This window comes from Arachis ipaensis, chromosome B03, assembly GCF_000816755.2.
Source record: "Arachis ipaensis cultivar K30076 chromosome B03, Araip1.1, whole genome shotgun sequence".
NCBI lineage: Eukaryota > Viridiplantae > Streptophyta > Magnoliopsida > Fabales > Fabaceae > Arachis > Arachis ipaensis.
Window position 1 is genome coordinate 111,088,577 of NC_029787.2, and position 17,117 is coordinate 111,105,693.

Sequence of the window (17,117 nt, forward strand, 5' to 3'; positions counted from 1 at the left end):
TTTTTTTTTGGCAGGTTTGGCCCAACAAGTCACCGTTACCATAAATGATGAGGAATGCTAAAAAACAAATAGAAGTTATTATTTTTAACCAGCAATTAGTCAATAATATTTAAAAATGTGGACTAAAAATATATTATTAAATTATTATATTTAGTAATGTTCATGAATCGAGCCAAATTTAATTAAATCCTGATTTATGTCTAAAAGGTCATAGGGTCTATTTTGATGCGACCCGAAATAAAATGGATTAAATAGGATTAACCCGATATAAAATTAGTATATACAAAATTTTACGAAGTACAATATGAATCTAATCTAAAAATAACATCAAATAAAAATAATAAATTAGAATCCAATAAAATAGATTAAAATTTAAATTGAATTTCAAGTTGAACTGAATCTCAAACACCTCTCATTAAACTAAAAAATTAGATTAATAATTAAAGATACTGACTAAAAATAATATTTTTTTTCGTTTGGAGTTTTTTTCATAAATGATATGTTCTGTTTAATGTTAGTCGTCCTATAACTCTGGCAAATTGATGATTACTTGCTTTAGTTATTAGTAGAGTTCGTTCATATAAACTATGCTTTTAAAGATAATACAGATTCGGGATTTGGATCCAGGGTAAAAAACACAAATAAATCATGGGAGGAAACTTGTTACATGAATAAGTCAAATGGAAAAGTGACTTACGAATCAGCCAAAGCCTATTTTTATATAATTCGAACCTATTTGGTTCGAACTCCATTTGAACATAAATCGAACCTATTTGGTTCGAACTTCATAGTTATAATTCGAACCTAATTGGTTCAAATTACTCTTGATTTCGTGCCTCAACTAATTCGAACCTAATTGGTTCGAATTACTTTAAATGCAAATTGAACCAAGATGGTTCGAATTAGTAAGGAACAGAGCTGAATATGTTACGTGCATGGGATCGGAATTGATGAATATGTTTCGTTTAAGGAGTTTTAAACAAAATGTGTATTGAACACGCATGGGAATAAATTATTCTACGAGTTAAATTAATCAAGACATGATGCGGCAATTAAATAACATCAAAATGCAAAGTACAGATGTTTTCAGAGTAACACACACATACATCTAAAGGTGGATACGAAGTAACACTGGTAACAAAATACATAGACGAACATAGGTAACATACAACTCGGCACAGAAATCATCTAAAAAGGTGCGACCCCGTGAAGCAACGACGTGGAACCCGTGTCCTCTGACCTCTCCGGATAAACGGCTCCTGATCCTCGATCTCCTCGTCCTCGTCCTCGTCCTGCGGGGCTGGCTGTGCAGGCGTCCTAGGCTGGACATGTACCGGTCGGGATGAGGATGGCCCGGCAATTGAATGTGACCCAGCAGTATGTGCCGAAGCTGGGGTACCACCCAAAGCGAAATACTCAGGAGGAGGCACGGAAGGCAGCTCATTCAGATCGACATCTAACGGTACCTGTGTCCCCGTCGTCTGACTCCGCCCAGGGACAGCCTCATCATCATGCATGATGGCACTGATGTCATCAAAGAAGGGGGATCCAAGATCCTCATCAAACCCAACACCGGCAAGTAAGTCTGAAAACGTGCTGCCTGGACTCACCCATGGCCTACTCTCCTGACGTGTGTGGTCGTCAGGGGGAACTCCAACAAAGTAATCTCCGAGCGTCCCCTCCCCAAGTCTAGCCTCAGCATGGGCAGTGGGATCTCCGGTGGCGTACCCCTGTCCACCAAGGCCACCAGCCTCACCATCGTCCTAGCCCGCAACGGGTGCCCTCCGTCTGCCTCCACGCCCTCGTCCTCGACGACCACCCCTACCTGCCTCATCAGCCTCGTCGATAGCCTGCTCTAGCCACCTCCCCTCACGCTGGCTCCGTTGTGTCCTAACACGAGCTCTCCTCTCAACCCGACGCCTATCAGGGACGTCGTCGACTCGATCCATGTCAGGAACTCGCCCAGGACCCCTCTGTGACGCCTCGACAGGAATAGGAACGCCCCTCGCACAGTCTCCTCATCGGCTCCCTCGGGGCACTCTCCGAAAGTCTCCTGGAACCAGGTGCAGTTTACTACGAACTTCTGAACCTGGCTCGGAGGAGGAATCACTCCAAGCAACTCCTCGAACCACACCCAAGCTGGACGTCCACCCTCGATATACACATGGAAGTCTGTAAGGCAACCGCTGACATAACGCGTGATCGTGCACTCTCCAAAGGGCATATGAAAGGTGTGCGTCTCAGGACGCCACCTCTCGACGAAGGCGCTGACAAGGGGCTCATCTAACCGGAACCATCTATCATTCAGCCTAGCCAGATGGTATAACCCGGCCATCTGCAAGTAGGAAACATAATGCTCATCGAGTGGCATGCCTTGTTGCCGCCGCATGCTCTTGATGCATCGCTGTGGCTGCGCATTAAACGGACCGCATTATTAGAACCACATACAATACTGCTAACCAAAAAATAAACTAACACAATAAACCAATTACATAAACCACTTACATAAACCATCAACACAACCGCATATAAAACCACGTACAAAAAACTACTTACGCTAAACCACCAACTAAACCGCATGCAAAACCACTAAAATAAACCATTTGCAATACCACTACAACAAACCACTAACAATACCACCTAACATAAACCACTTACATAAACCATTAACAGAAGCGCATATAAAACCACTACAACAAACCACTAACAATACCACCACGATAAACCACTAACATAAACTGCCACTAAAACCACATGCAAAACCACTAACTCAGATAAACCGTGTGCATAAAGTTTTCTATCTACTAACCTCGTCGTTGATGACCCCGGCTATATGAGCAACCCCGTCCAACCGGTACAGCCTTGCAGGATCGTCCCCCATCAGCTGAGTCTTCGGTTCTACTATTTCTCGGATCGAATCTGGGTCGTTTTCTCTGAGATTTGGTGGGGTATGGAAAAGGATAAGTAGTTCGAATTTGCTTGATTCGAACTCCTTATATAGCCCAATTGTTCATAGTTCGAACCAATTAGGTTCGAATTATTGGAGGCACGTAATCAAGAGTAATTCGAACCAATTAGGTTCGAATTATAACTGTATAGTTCGAGCCAAATAGGTTCGATTTATGTTCAAATGGAGTTCGAACCAAATAGGTTCGAATTATATAAAAATAGGCTTTGGCTGATTCGTGAGTCACTTTTCCATTTGGCTTATTCATGTAACAAGTTTCCTCCCATGGTTTATTTGTGTTTTTTACCCTTTGGATCCATGAACGGGTGATGTACAACAGACAAAAGGTATTATTTAATTTTAGACCTCGATCTATGGGTAAAAAACCTAAACAAGCCAAAGGGATATCAAATTTACACAAATAAGCCAAAGCAAAATCTGATTCATCAATCAACCAAATGACATTTCTATATAGTTTGAACCAAATAGGTTCGAACTCAATTTCCAAGTAATTCGAACCAAATAGGTTCGAATTACACATGTTCCCATAGCCACATAATTCGAACCACCTTGGTTCGAACTCAACCTCCATAATTTGAACCAGCTTGGTTCGAATTACACAGACCGTATTTCGTACTAGCATGGTTCGAATTAGTGAGGAGGAGAGCTGTATATATATGGTGTGAAGATGAGTTGCTATTATTAGAGTGGGGTTACATGGCTAGTGAGGAGAGTTTCACTGTGTTGGTTCACCACAGAGGATCCATTAAGAAGAAAACTCGTTCCAGTGTGAAGTTCACTGATAAGGATCCTCTCTGTATTATCGTCACGCCTACGACGAGGTATGAGGACCTTGTTAGCTCTGTACTGCCGAAACTCGGTCTGGAAGGTGTGAAACGGGTTAAGAAGTTTTTTTTATCGATTTTCAATCACGGTGCTCCAGAACACCGTAAAGTACGATTGTTTCACGATCGGGAGTGATGAGGACTTGCAGGTCATGTTTCATTGTCGCTGGCAGTTTCCAGAGGTTAGGACACCAGAACTGTTGGCAAAGTTGGTTGACGCGGTGTCCAGCTTGGGGGTTCAAATCGGAATACCACCACTTTAGCCACGGTAGCCGGTTCTAGCTCCAGACCTGCCGTTGCATCTTCCTCCGTCCCTGCGTACGAGCCACCCGTCCAACCTGTCGCCTCCCCTTCGTTCGCTGTTGATCTCATCGGCAGTGTAGGCGACAAGGTCGGTGAAGGTGGGTATCTGCCGACATCTTTACAGTGTGCTGCACCGGCTGGGGTTGGAGATGGATTCTTGGATGATCCAGAGGACGATGATGTCGAGCCGGATATGATTGCTGATGACAGTGGCGATGATGTTGGAGCAAGTGAGCCTGCTGGGCCGGGCGGTGGTTCTAGCTCTGGCACGCAGCAGTCCCCTCCACATTTTTCCTCTTTGGACTTGGATGCCATGAGGCAGGAGGGGGTTGCTGGGCAGCCGGCTGGATTTGGCGCTAGAGATGCTGAAGGGTCTGCAGGTCTGATAGAGTTTCAGGTTGGTCAGCAATTTTCGGATAAAGAAGAGGCCCTGTTAAGTGTCAAGACTTACAGCATCCGGCGAGGGGTACAGTACAAGGTCGTGGAGTCTGACTATTGCCGGTATGTGGGCAAGTGTTCTGAGTTCGGAAATGGGTGCACATGGTTGATTCGGCTCAGTCTCCGACAGCGCAAGGGGATTTGGGAGGTCAAACGTTACAACGGACCGCATACTTGTCTCGCCACCTCCATTTCCAGCGACCACAGGAGTTTGGATTACCATGTCATATCGGCATTCATTATGCCAATGGTGAGGGCTGATGCATCCGTCAGCATCAAAGTGCTCATAAATGCCACCGCCGCACACTTTGGGTTTAGGCCGACTTACAGAAGGGTCTGGTTGGCGAAGCAGAAGGCTGTTGCCCTCATCTATGGTGACTGGGATGAGTCGTACAACGAGCTCCCAAAGTGGGTGTTAGGAGTGCAGTTGACGATGCCTGGTACTATTGCAGTGCTAAGGACGAGCCCTGTTCGTGTCGGTGGACAGTTGGACGAGTCTCGAGCTTATTTTCACAGACTATTCTGGACCTTTCCACCATGTATCGAGGCATTCCGTCATTGCAAGCCCCTAGTTAGTATTGACGGCACCCATCTGTATGGCAAGTATGGGAGAACGTTGCTTGTCGCGATTGCACAGGACGGGAACTCCAACATACTCCCTGTTGCATTCGCATTAGTCGAGGGTGAGAATGCTGAGTCGTGGTCCTTCTTTCTCTCCCACCTGCGTGAGCATGTGACACCGCAGCCGGGTCTGCTGGTTATCTCGGACAGGCATAACGGCATCAAAGCCGCCCTTGAGGCTCCTGACGGAGGCTGGTTACCTCCGTCTGCATACCGGGCATTCTGCATTCGACATGTTGTGGCAAATTTCGCCCTCACCTTCAAGGTCAAAGACGCAAGGAGGCTACTTGTAAATGCGGCGTACGCTAAGACCGAGGTCGAGTTCCAGTACTGGTTTGATATTCTTAGGACCGAAGACCCGACGATGTGTGACTAGGCTAACCGGATTGAGTATTCCTTGTGGACATAGCATTGTGATGAGGGGCGTAGATTCGGACACATGACGACGAATATATCTGAGTGTGTGAACTCGATCCTCAAGGGTGTCAGAAACCTTCCTGTGTGCTCGCTAGTCAAGGCAACATACGGAAGGTTGGCCGAATTATTTGTTCGCAAAGGGAGGGAGGCTGAGGCGCAGATGGGTACCGGACAACAATTTAGTCAGCACTTGGTGAAGTGTATAGAGGCCAACTTGAAGACGGCTAGGTGCTTCACGGTAACTGTGTACGACAGGGATAACTCCGAGTTCATCGTCGCAGAGACAACTCCGACTGGTTCTTTCTCACTGGGTACCTACAGAGTCTCGCTTGCATCTCACACATGTGACTGCGGATACTTCCAGGCACTTCATTTCCCGTGTCCCCACGCACTGGCATGCTGTGCCTACTCACGGCTTACATGGGAGCCTTATGTCCACCAGGTGTATCGTCTTAGTTCGGTTTTCAGTGTGTATCAGATGGGTTTCACACCTCCCATTCCGGAGGGTTTCTGGCCACCATATGACGGGCCGACTGTCATCCTTGACCCCAATAAGAGGCGTGCGAGAGAGGGTCGTCCCAGGTCCACTCGGATACGGACCAATATGGACGAGGCAGATCCGAACCGGTCAAAGAGATGTGGGCTTTGTCGGCAGCCCGACCACACACGTCGGAGTTGCCCACAGCTCGGAGGAGCAGAGCACACACGGGGACATGATTAGGTGTATTGGTGGCTTTGGTACTTTTGTTATTTCAATTTCGCGTTTAGATTCTACTATTATCGGTTTTCTTGCTTGTAGTTGGTGACTGATAGAATCGTTAACGTTAGTGCGATGTACTTTGAATGAGATTTTAGTTAATGAATATGTTCTGTCACCGCAGTTTTAAACGAAATGTATGTCTAATGCACACCAGCAAAAATAACTTTACAAGTTTTATTAAGACATGATGCGGAAACTATGTTCGTAACTTAAATTGCTTGCTGGAACGAATTCTGAGTAATTCGAACCAAACTGGTTCGAATTACTTTATAAATATTTCTTCAGTGTAAATCGAACCTATTAGATTCAAATTATTAAGTTAGGGTTCGAACCAATTTAGTTCGAATTATGTTGCTTTGTTCTATAAGTGTAATTCGAACCTATTTGGTTCGAATTACTTGGAAAGTGAATTCGAACCTATTTAGTTCGAACTATATAGAAATATTCTTTGATTGATTGATGAATCAGATTTTGCTTTAGTTTATCTCTGTAAAATTAATCTCCCTTTAGCTTATTTAGGTTTTTTATCCTCTATCTATTTATCTCTTTTTATTTGCAGGTTTCACGGTAAACCAACAATGCATTACAACCTTATCCATGATTTTGATATATTTTATCCGACTGATAGAAGTCTGGTCAAAATTTGCCAATATTTTTGTAAGGAGAAACAAAACTTGTGATTTGTGAAAGGTAGAAATAAGAGAAAAGAGAAAAAAAAAAAAAAGGAAAGAAACAAAAAAAAGACAGCAAGGATGGGACAAAGAAAACAGAAATAGAGGCAGTGTCTATGGAAGGGACACGTAACGCAATCGTCGCATAAGGAGAAGGTGGATATTGTGCACATTTATCGGTGCCTGATTTCCACTCATCCACGTTGTTATCTTCGATGCCAAACGCATTCCTACTTGTACTTGCTACTGCTATTTAATATCCATTAGGCCCATATACTAATATTTAATTAAAAAATATAGATAGACAATAAAAATATTAAATAATATAATTAATAAATATATTAAATATACGAATTAAAAAAGGAATGTTGGATTGGACCTTGTTAGTATTGGTAAACATCTTTTTAATTTATAAGGCGAGTTCTTTGGTTCATATGTAGAAAAACCTTAGTAATGGTAGTATTTCTGATCTACAATGTTCCAAGAAAGCCGTCCCATAATCATAAGCTTCCAATTACAGTGCATACTGAATACAGAATCCCATAACGAGACCATGTGACCATTCTTCTTCTAAAATTAATTAAAGTAACACTATATCATAACATAACATAAGAGATGCACTAAAAAATTGTATAATTTTTGTATGAGACAGGAGGGTAAATGTGATTGGTGAAGTAGGGTAATGAAGATGTTGACCCGTATTTCTATCCGCGGAAGCGGCACAATGAATTGAAGTTGAAGGAGAGATGAAGAGAGAAAGCATGGGGATTGGGGAGGGTACTTTGCTAAATAAAAAGAAAACAAAAAGGACACACAGAATCCTCGCACTGTCTTATGTGACCTGCTCACCTGCACTTCACTTTTTGTCCAATCCTATCTTCTTTGTTTAGGTTGTCGTGTCTTTCTTTTCGTTTTGCAAACTGCAATTCATCTCTCTCTGTTTGGCGGGAAAACCAAGCCATGGTTTGCCAAGATTCGTCATCGGAGACTGCTCCATCGCCGGAGCTTCTTAAAACTGCTTCTCCTTCTTCAGCGGAATCCAGCTTTCGTGAACTCGATGATGCCTTTCTGCAGGTTTATCACTCTCTCACTCTCTCTTTCGATCTTGCTCGTTTTTCGTGTTTGCTTCTTGCTGTGTCATCTTGTCACCGATCAAAATTGATTTTAACTTTCAAGTTGAGGGAATTGGAATCAGGATTAACACTCTCTGGATTTGCATTGCATCTTCATTTCTTTCTTTTAATCTAATAAGGATCAAAATAGATAGATGTATTCCTGGAACTGTTAGTTTATCTCTGGATTTGCTGTTAGTTTATGTTTATCGCTAAGGTTGAGTTCAGTCTTGGAACTATCTCAATTCTCTGGCGGTAACAACATAAGTAATCCATGATTTATTCTTAGACTTTATCGTTTCTTTATTCTCTGGATTTGCTGTTAGTTTATGTTTATTTTTCGTGTCACTGTCATTTTTTTCGCCTTCAATTTACAGACTCAAACGAGAATTTGGCTCGGGGAAGTATTGAAGATAAGATTGAATGAGCAACTCATTATATCCGAACTCCTTGCTGATGGAGAATTGCTGTACTTAACTTTCTCTATTTCTCTCTCTCTTTTTCTTTTGTTAGCCTACACTTTCCGTTATTCCTATTTTTTTGGTATGTAATTAAGTTTTGGAAATTGCTAAGAACCAGAATTTTTGCCATAATTGTTTGCACCATGCAATAGTTGTTTCCTCTTTGAACCTTTTCCCAATAAGCAAGAAGTTACATGGTTATTGGTTACTGTAAAGAATAATAAATGGTATGTTTTAGTCCAAGCAAACCTCCAGCAAGATTCAATCAATTTGAGATTAAATACTTTGACTAATTGACTTCACCTGTCATAAATTAAAGAGGCTACTTTTTAGCCTTAATATCTTTAATTGAATTAAAAGCTAAAACTAGGACCACTTTAAATGATTAGTACAAGGATTAAACTCCAAGAGGAATGGAGCTGAACATGAAGCTTTTGCATTGGCATTTCAGTATATTGTTTGGAATCTAAATACAAGTTAATTGGTTTATAGGTTTTTAGTGTCAAAAGTGGTGTGGAAATTGCTGTTGGCAAAGCATATGGAGCTAAAACACATAAAAGCTTCCAAAAGCCAGCCATTTGCTTCTAAGAGTAACAGTGGGAGATATAGACCTTATTCTAATGTTGATTCATTCCTGAAGGTAAATTATTACATGACCTTTCCTTTCGACAGAATTCAAAGGAAGATTTGCCAAAATCATGTCTACTGATTTAAGCATATGAGTACGTTAGTAGAAGAAAGAGAAACTCTGGAGCCTCATTTCAGTTAGTTCTAAATATTTTCAAATTTTGGTTGGTGAAAACAGACATTAATGAATGGGTATCAAAGTTATCTCTCTTTTTTTCCTATACAGATTTGCAAAATCTTGGAATTGACTGGAGTTGACCTATTCTCTCCATCAGATGTTGTTGAGAGAAGAAATACTCGAAAAGTATGCATGTGTATACGCTCATTCTCCAAAAAATTAAGGTCTAAGGATATAGATGTAAGTAAGTTGCATAAAATATCACTTATGAACTCCAGTCACCTGCTCTTGTATCTTGTCCTTTAAATTTTGCTTCTTGATAACATAAAAACATGTTGCCAGGTTCCAGATTTTGATATTGTTAATGTTACTTGTGCCGTAACCATGCCGAAGGATGTGGTTGGATACATACGTAAAAGCATAGAGCTGTCTCACAGAAGGCCTGCAGATTCTTCCACTTATTACTTACAGAAGAATTCAGGGCAAGAATCCAGGGAGGTGTGTCCTTGTTTTCACTAATAAGTAAAAACAAAATTACTATATTGCCAATGAATGGTCACATATGTGAGTTTCATGTTCTGTACCCTTGAGCCACTGCTAAATGATTTTGCTACTTGTATCTCTAAAACAATGATGCTTCTGTAGGTCTACTACTCCGTTACAGACTCGATCAAAGATTGGGAAACATATTCAGACCAATCTAATGACACAGAAATCAGACATCTAGTACATCATTTTGATGACTTGTGTGATTATGAATCAGAGATACAGTGCAATTCAACTTCTTCAATGGTTGAAAATGATTTTATGTCCACCAGTTTAGATGAACTGGGCAGTCGAAGCCGGCAGAGACCAAGAATTTCTGATGATGAGTTTCAATTGTTATGCTCAAGGGAATTATTACAATATCATATCTCTGAGACTCCTTATTCCGGGAATGTACATGTTGACTTTAGTGGTGGTATACCTCATTTAGATACTAGGGGCCAAGAAAGTAGAATGATGGAATTTGGTTACACACAGAATGAATTATTAAGAGATAATGATTCGATCCTTGGAACTCCTATGAATAACAGGATGTCAGTGATAAGAGATGTTAGCTCAAATGCGAAAGATAGTTGGGACCAGGATCTGCTCATTGAAGAAAATATTCCAGCAGATGTACATAAAAGTGCTAGTTCTCATGGCTCATGCGCAACTCCATTGAGTATTGAAAATGGTAGATGCTTTGGAGCTGGTGAGAATATGGAGGTTCTACATGAAGTACTGAACTTGGGAGACCAATTTGAAGCAGAGAATGATTATCAGAAAAGCGATCAGTGGGAAGGTATAAAAGAATATGAATCACAGGAGAAAATGAAGTATAAGGAAATTGAACATGAAATCACTTATGGAAAGTATACATATTTTGTCAAGGAACTTGAGGAAACCGAGCATTCATTATATTCTCCTGATTGCTTCCTATGTAATAAGACTGATTCTTCGAACAGAGCTGTCTCCGACAGCAATGACATAAATGCAACTATATCAGAAAAGTTTCTTGTATATGAGGACTGGAAGTCTCAAGTTGATTCAATTTCATCGTCGCTTAATAGCTGTAGCCAATGTGGGAAGCTGCTGTCTTGCCAGTCCTCTTCACTACCCCAGTTTTGTAAATGGGACCAGAAAGGAAAATTTCCTATGACAAAAAGTGGAGCTATAGACAACAATGAATCCTCACATGAGGAAACTATGACTCATAAACAAGAAACTGCTGAAGCGTATGCGGTTGGTGCAACTGATTTCAAGTCACTTGTAGATGATGAACAGCCAGAAAATGATAGTGAGGCTATAGCATCAAATGCTATGAGTTTGGATAACTGTGAAGATGGAAGTGAAGGAGTAATAGATATGATCACCAATGATGCCACTGTTCCTGCCAACTATGATGAAGATGTATCTAACACTCGGATCTGCATAACAAATCAAAGCTCAGAACTTGAATGCAATGATGGTAATCAATCAAGTCAAGACGACATGGTTCTCGTTTGCCATACAGAACATACCCTTGAGCCTGAGTTACCTGTTCAAGTAAGTTTTTCTGATGCTTTATCAAGCAATGCTTACTTTTCTTTTCCATTATATGCAGATTGAGCCTCTTGCAATTTTCTTGTGTAGGAAGTAATAAATCCGGACAACGAGAGTGCGCACTCCTTTGACAATTTAGATGAGAAAGAAGAGAAAATTGCAGAAATATCAAAGTCAAAACCCCGAAAGAAGCTAATACTGAAATCAGTGTTTGGTGGTGCCACTGCTGTTGGTTTGTTATTCCTGTTTTTGCACCTAAGGTTCGTGTTTGACTCGTTTTTTAGGTTGTCAGGTATTTTTTATTCTGTTTCTTCTTTGATTTGGCCTCCTTTAGTTTTTTATTTTGTTGTTCTAATCTGTGTTTTATGATAGGAGGAATGACAAAGACAAAGATGCAAATCCAGAACCAAGTAAGGCATTTAATGATGAAGGTAAAGAAGAGAGTAAGAAATATTCACCACCAAAAGCAAAGAGGACTACTGAAGGGGTTTATTCAGCAGAGAAGCTTAAATTGAAGTAATTGATATTTGAGCCTCTTCTATAATAATAAAAGGTAAAACAAGATTAGAAAAGAAAAAGTAAAAGAAAGCATTAGTTTCTTCAACTTGAGATCTTGGTGCTTACTGCTTAGGGCTAGAGATACAAGAGTATTAGTTTAATTGGTTAGTGAATAATGGTTACTTTGAGATGGTCAAAAGCCAGCTCCTGTAATTTTTTTCCTCCTGTGAGGGGCTACAGAGATAAAACTTCAGAGTAGCCTTTTTTTTAGAAGCACACTCATCATAAAGTTCATACTTTACGGACAAAATAATATCAAATAGAATAAAACTCTACATCCAAGTAATTTAATCAACCAAGTTCAACCAAATCTTTTAGATTTACACACTTTTTTTTCATGCATTCTTCTTCTTCTTCCTTCAAATTTAGGCACGCACATTCTTTTTCACCCCTGATGCTACGTCTTCTTCTTCTCCTTTTCTTATTAGAATTTCTTATCCTCCCTCTTTTTCATCCTTCTCCTCTATCATCATTATCATGATCATCATCATTATCGTCATTGTCTTCTTCTAATACGTATCGTCGTTATCGTTGTCGTCGTTATTGTTATCGTTATCATCGAATTTTGCTGTATTGATGACATTGTCTGATCCAAAATTGATTTGGATGTGTTTTTGTTTAAAATTGACTTGGTCTGTGCTTGTTTTGAAACGAATTTGTTTGTGTATCGTCATTATTAAGTAATTTCAGTTCATTTGGAATTTAATTTTCAGTTCATTCTGGATGCAATTTTGGTTCATTTCTGAGTGAATTAAGGTGCATTTGATATTGTTGTTCTACACAATTCAAAACTCTTCTTCCTCACATTCCCTTTTGAGAGAAATAAAACCAAGAAAAAGAGAAGAAAAATCAAACAAAAAAGAAAAAGGAAGAATAAAAAACTCCTCAAAACTCCTCATCAGATTCTTCTTCTTCTTGTTTTATTCATCTTTTCTTTTTTATTTTTTTCTCATAATTATTCTTGTTTTACTCTCTTAACAATAATAAAAACATGAAAAATCAAACAAAGAAGAAATGTATAATGCTGCAAAATCACTTGATGGATTTGGATGTATTTTTGTTCATGATTCAATTTTGTTTATATGCTTGTTTTCGAACGCAATCATTAAGTAATTTCGGTTCATTCTTTATTTAAATAAGGTGCACTTGGTCTGAAACGAGTTTGTTTGTGTATCGTCGTCATTAAGTAATTTCAAGTTCATTCTAGATGTAATTTTGGTTCATTTTTTAGTGAATTTATGATCATTCAATTTTGTTTGTGTGTTTGTTTTTGAACGCAATCATTAAGTAATTTCGGTTCATTCTGGATTTAAATAAGTTGCATTTGATCTGTGCTTGTTTTGAAACGAATTTGTTTGTATATCGTCATAATTAAGTAATTTCGGTTCATTTGAAATTTAATTTTCTGTTCATTTTGGATGTAATTTCAGTTCATTTCTAAGTGAATTAAGGTGCATTTAATCTCGTTGTTTTGCACAATTCAAAACTCTTCCTCCTCATGTTCTACTGCTTTTTCATTTTCTTCTTATTTTATTTTGTTATAATTCTTCTTGTTTCATTCTCTTGAGAGGAATAAAACCAAGAAAAAGAGAAGAAAAATCAAATAAAAAAGAAGAAGAAACTTACAATGTTGCAAAATTATTGAGAGAAAGAGAAAAAGAAAAAAATGCAGCAATAACAGCAGCAATAAAAGAATGACGATGAGGAGAAAACACGTAAAGAAGAAGAAACGCGAAGAAGAAAAAGAAAGAAGAAAAAGGAAGAGGGGGAGGAGGTGAAGGAGGAACATGAAGGAAAAAAGACGACAATGACAATAACGTAGAGCCCGCAAATATAATCACTCTCTTTTAACGTTAAATTTATAATGCTTCATGCTTGCTTAAGTCTATTTATAAATTATAATAGATACCAAACAAGATAAAAATGATTCATTCTTGTTATTCCTATAAAAATACATAGACATACAAATACCAAACAAGTTAATATTGCTGAAAAGTTGATTAAATCAATTAAGGAATTAATTTAATCATGTAAAAATTGAAATACCAATTTGATTGTTATCATTAAATAATTTTGACCATGTCAAATTACTAGTCACAAAAAAAAAATACAAAGCGAAAAATTTTGATTAATAAATTACAGGCCTAATAGTATTAGGATCTTATACTAGTTAAATACGTTGACTAAAGTGAGTCACTTTAAGTAACAAACCTACACAAGTCATTGAATCAGTCTCACTATATATATATATAATCAATCCAATATTAGCTTGAAATTCTGATAACATTTGTCCTAGACAATCAGCAAAAAACCAGCAGATTCTGCAGACACATTCAACAACTTTGACTTCAAATAAGCCTTATATAAAGCACTGCTCTGAAGCTTGAGTTTCACATTGCACAACAAAGCTCAAGAGTGAGTACTTAACAAGCAGATATATTTTGCCATTCTGGACAGAAAGCCTTGCTCCAGAAACAACCCAATATCCCGGAGTATCTTCTGGTCCCCTGATCATTTCAGTTGTGTCCACAAATCTTTGAAGCTTAGGAGTGTGAACCGGAGCAGGGCGTGCAGCAGAATATGTATTAGAGCCAATGGTCTTGTCACCAGGTTTCGGACGACCCTTTTGTCCCTCCTTCGAAATGAATGACAATATGCCACCATACTTGCGGCTGAAATAGCCAATGTTAGAGGACTGATCCCACTGAGGTGGCTTCTGAAGCGTGGCGCCGATGACCTTGGAGAAGCGCAGCCTCAAAAGCAGGCACTTCTTTTCAACTTGTAGTTGTGCTCCTGTCACCATGGAAAGACTGTCATCTGATTCAACAGGAGCTGTACACACATATGAGAAGCAGTTCCATTTCACTTTCTTGTGGTTGCTGCAGCTGTAAGAGTCACATGACAAGTAAGCGTTCGCGTTGTCTGAGAGTGGAAACGACTTTGGCAGAGAAGCCAGATGCTGCAAGTGAATTGCCAATCGGTTGCTTCTTCTTCCTTCCAATTGTAATCTCAATCCAATCACTGGTCTATTGCCTACATCAACCTAATGTGATCAAAGGTGAGTGCAACATTCTTGAAAATTCACCAATACCAATGCTGATGATATGATTCAATACTCACAGGAATCGTGTTTATGTAAAGCTTAGGGCCAAAGATACTAAATCGAAGCCAGGTGTTGACTTGGTGCCTCCAATGAGAACCGAGACGAATTTCACTAAGTACAGGTGCCCATTGTCTTGGCAGCTGAAACTCGAAAAACTGATGAAGGTCTTCAGTTGGAGGTTTGTCTGTTTAAAAAGTCACAATTCATGTGCAGGGTTCAGCTAATTCAGATATTCATGGCACATATTCTGTTTTGTGGTGAAGCTAATATATCAAATAATTGCTTACAACGAAGGTAAAGGTTTATGGCATGGCTCACAAATCCACTTCCTCGGATACTTCTCAATAGTGTTGTCAGAGGCAGAAGAATCATTGATATCACATCAGGTTCTGAGTCTAAAGTATCCAACCATTCACCATGATACATCTTTCCTCTTCTACCACCTCTTCTATCGTGTATCACAACAATATTCTGGAAACAAAGATGAGAGGCAACTAAACCAGTAGCGAAAGTTGAACGAGATGCAAAGTAAATATGGGCATGCAGCCATGGATATATACCTCTTTGGTGTTGCATAATTCTTGAGAAGCAACGCAATTATTCTCTGCAGAATCCATGAAGTTGTTGTTAGCTGTATCCTTGAGAATTTTCTGAATACTAGTTGGATGAAGGTATGATGGATCATCTTGCCTAACATATATCACATCCTTCCCTCCCATGCTTACCCCAACCACAACATGAGTTCCAAAACGCTCTATAAACCTTTGATGATGAAAATAAAAAAGAATTAATTAAACATCATTTTGAAGTCACAAGCACAGATCAGACTCACCTAGCCAAGTACTCAGGGTCCCATGAGGATGGCACTGCTTCTTTAACATGGTCTTGGAGCTCACCATGATACCTTTCTAACTCAATGGCATAACGTTTGATGAACCATCCATCATATGCAAGAGACTTAATGGTAGTCAACTCTTTTATGCATCTCCCAGATAATCCAAATGATGCACAGAAATGACCAGACGCAGTTTTCCCTCCCAAGCACATTTCTTGGTTGAAGTGCTCCAACATCTTCAAACATGTTTAAACATCGAAAGGATTAGTTTATTAAACTAAAGCAAGTAAGCAAGAGAAGATGAAGATGAAGACGAAGATGAAGATGCCTCTTGTAAGGTGAGAACTTCAGAGTGGACTCTATTGGATTCCCCTCTGACACATTTGATGGAGTCAGGGACATCTGGAACTGAAAGGCCTTCAGGAATATCAAGATGGCGGCACTGTTTCTCATTGATGAGGATCAACCGTGAACCCTTCTTACAGTTACCAAAATCTATATCTTGGGTTATGTCAAAACCCAAACCAATTGAGTTTATTGCTTTCTGGGCAGCTTCAAAACGTGTATCTATTCTTCTTTCCATTACTCTCAAACTTGAATGAACAAAACCACTACACACTGAGTTAAGATGAAATTAAACCAAGTCAACGCAAATCTAAAAGACTAGGTTTCAAAGATTGTGTAATAATTTCATAATGGAAGTAGCAAGGAGGAATAGAGGGTCATTCAGTGCATTGACTTGTTGAGTGGATTAGGTTTGCATGCTTTTCAGTTTTCAGATACTAGCTATTAACTAATATTCGCGGGATTTTAGTCCCAGCAGTTAATTTACATGTATTAATAAGGCAAACTATTTAGAATGAACAAAATTTGTTTTCTGTTTTTTGTTTTTTTTAAATATTTTCAGTATTAAAAAATAATAATTTTGATGCACTGTGTAAAACCGTTTTACATGTGCATCTAATCACATATTTACATGTGCATCTAATCACATAATGGCATATTAGCAAAAATAACTACCTTTTACATTGATTGTGTGAATGATTATTCAAAAAAAGGGTTATAATTGCATGATTGTGTAAAATGTTTTACACTATCAATACATCAAAATTAAACTCTTAAAAAAATTACAAAATACCACATAAAAAAAATTAAAAAATAAATTTATAGTATAAAATCACCAAATTTTAATAATAAAAAGGCTTTTTTTTTTAATTAAGCTTAGTGTCAAAAT

The 17,117-nt window shown here is 39.1% G+C and overlaps 2 protein-coding genes and 1 long non-coding RNA gene across 6 annotated transcripts; 1 reads left to right on the top strand and 2 right to left on the bottom strand.

Moving 5' to 3' along the window:
• Window positions 7,460-12,251, top strand: LOC107630904. Of its 4 annotated transcripts, none has more exons than XM_016334188.2 (8): window positions 7,460-8,076; window positions 8,492-8,583; window positions 9,068-9,215; window positions 9,429-9,560; window positions 9,663-9,818; window positions 9,966-11,390; window positions 11,478-11,679; window positions 11,760-12,251. In XM_016334188.2, exons 1-8 carry the CDS (start codon window positions 7,963-7,965, stop codon window positions 11,900-11,902), a joined length of 2,412 nt encoding a protein of 803 aa, XP_016189674.1. In that variant the 5' UTR covers window positions 7,460-7,962; the 3' UTR covers window positions 11,903-12,251. The 4 variants fall into 4 exon arrangements, with proteins under 4 accessions (XP_016189674.1, XP_016189675.1, XP_020974924.1 ...); XM_016334189.2 differs by having other exon boundaries at window positions 7,463-8,076; window positions 11,478-11,647; XM_021119265.1 differs by lacking the exons at window positions 7,460-8,076; window positions 9,068-9,215 and having other exon boundaries at window positions 8,477-8,583.
• LOC110270296 lies at window positions 7,832-8,442 on the bottom strand. Its single transcript, XR_002359686.1, has 2 exons — window positions 8,205-8,442; window positions 7,832-8,170 (listed from the first exon to the last, which is right to left on the bottom strand). It is a non-coding gene; the product is annotated as an uncharacterized LOC110270296 (long non-coding RNA).
• Window positions 14,002-16,672, bottom strand: LOC107630905 (MACPF domain-containing protein At4g24290-like). The gene is made up of 6 exons (XM_016334190.2): window positions 16,212-16,672; window positions 15,881-16,119; window positions 15,609-15,810; window positions 15,336-15,519; window positions 15,066-15,232; window positions 14,002-14,988 (listed from the first exon to the last, which is right to left on the bottom strand). The coding sequence occupies exons 1-6, from the start codon at window positions 16,464-16,466 to the stop codon at window positions 14,305-14,307; spliced, it is 1,731 nt and encodes a 576-aa protein (XP_016189676.1). The 5' UTR covers window positions 16,467-16,672; the 3' UTR covers window positions 14,002-14,304.

What these genes read in the sequence shown, in the direction of transcription:
- LOC107630905 (XM_016334190.2), bottom strand. Translation starts at nt 16,466, where the DNA reads ATGGAAAGAAGAATAGATACACGTTTTGAAGCTGCCCAGAAAGCAATA. An exon ending in GACCCTGAGTACTTGGCTAG is followed by an intron (nt 15,811 to 15,880) that starts GTGAGTCTGATC and finishes TCATCATCAAAG; the next exon opens with GTTTATAGAGCGTTTTGGAA. An exon ending in CATAAACCTTTACCTTCGTT is followed by an intron (nt 15,233 to 15,335) that starts GTAAGCAATTAT and finishes CTTTTTAAACAG; the next exon opens with ACAAACCTCCAACTGAAGAC.
- LOC107630904 (XM_016334188.2), top strand. Translation starts at nt 7,963, where the DNA reads ATGGTTTGCCAAGATTCGTCATCGGAGACTGCTCCATCGCCGGAGCTT. An exon ending in TCGATGATGCCTTTCTGCAG is followed by an intron (nt 8,077 to 8,491) that starts GTTTATCACTCT and finishes TTCAATTTACAG; the next exon opens with ACTCAAACGAGAATTTGGCT. An exon ending in CTCGTTTTTTAGGTTGTCAG is followed by an intron (nt 11,680 to 11,759) that starts GTATTTTTTATT and finishes GTTTTATGATAG; the next exon opens with GAGGAATGACAAAGACAAAG.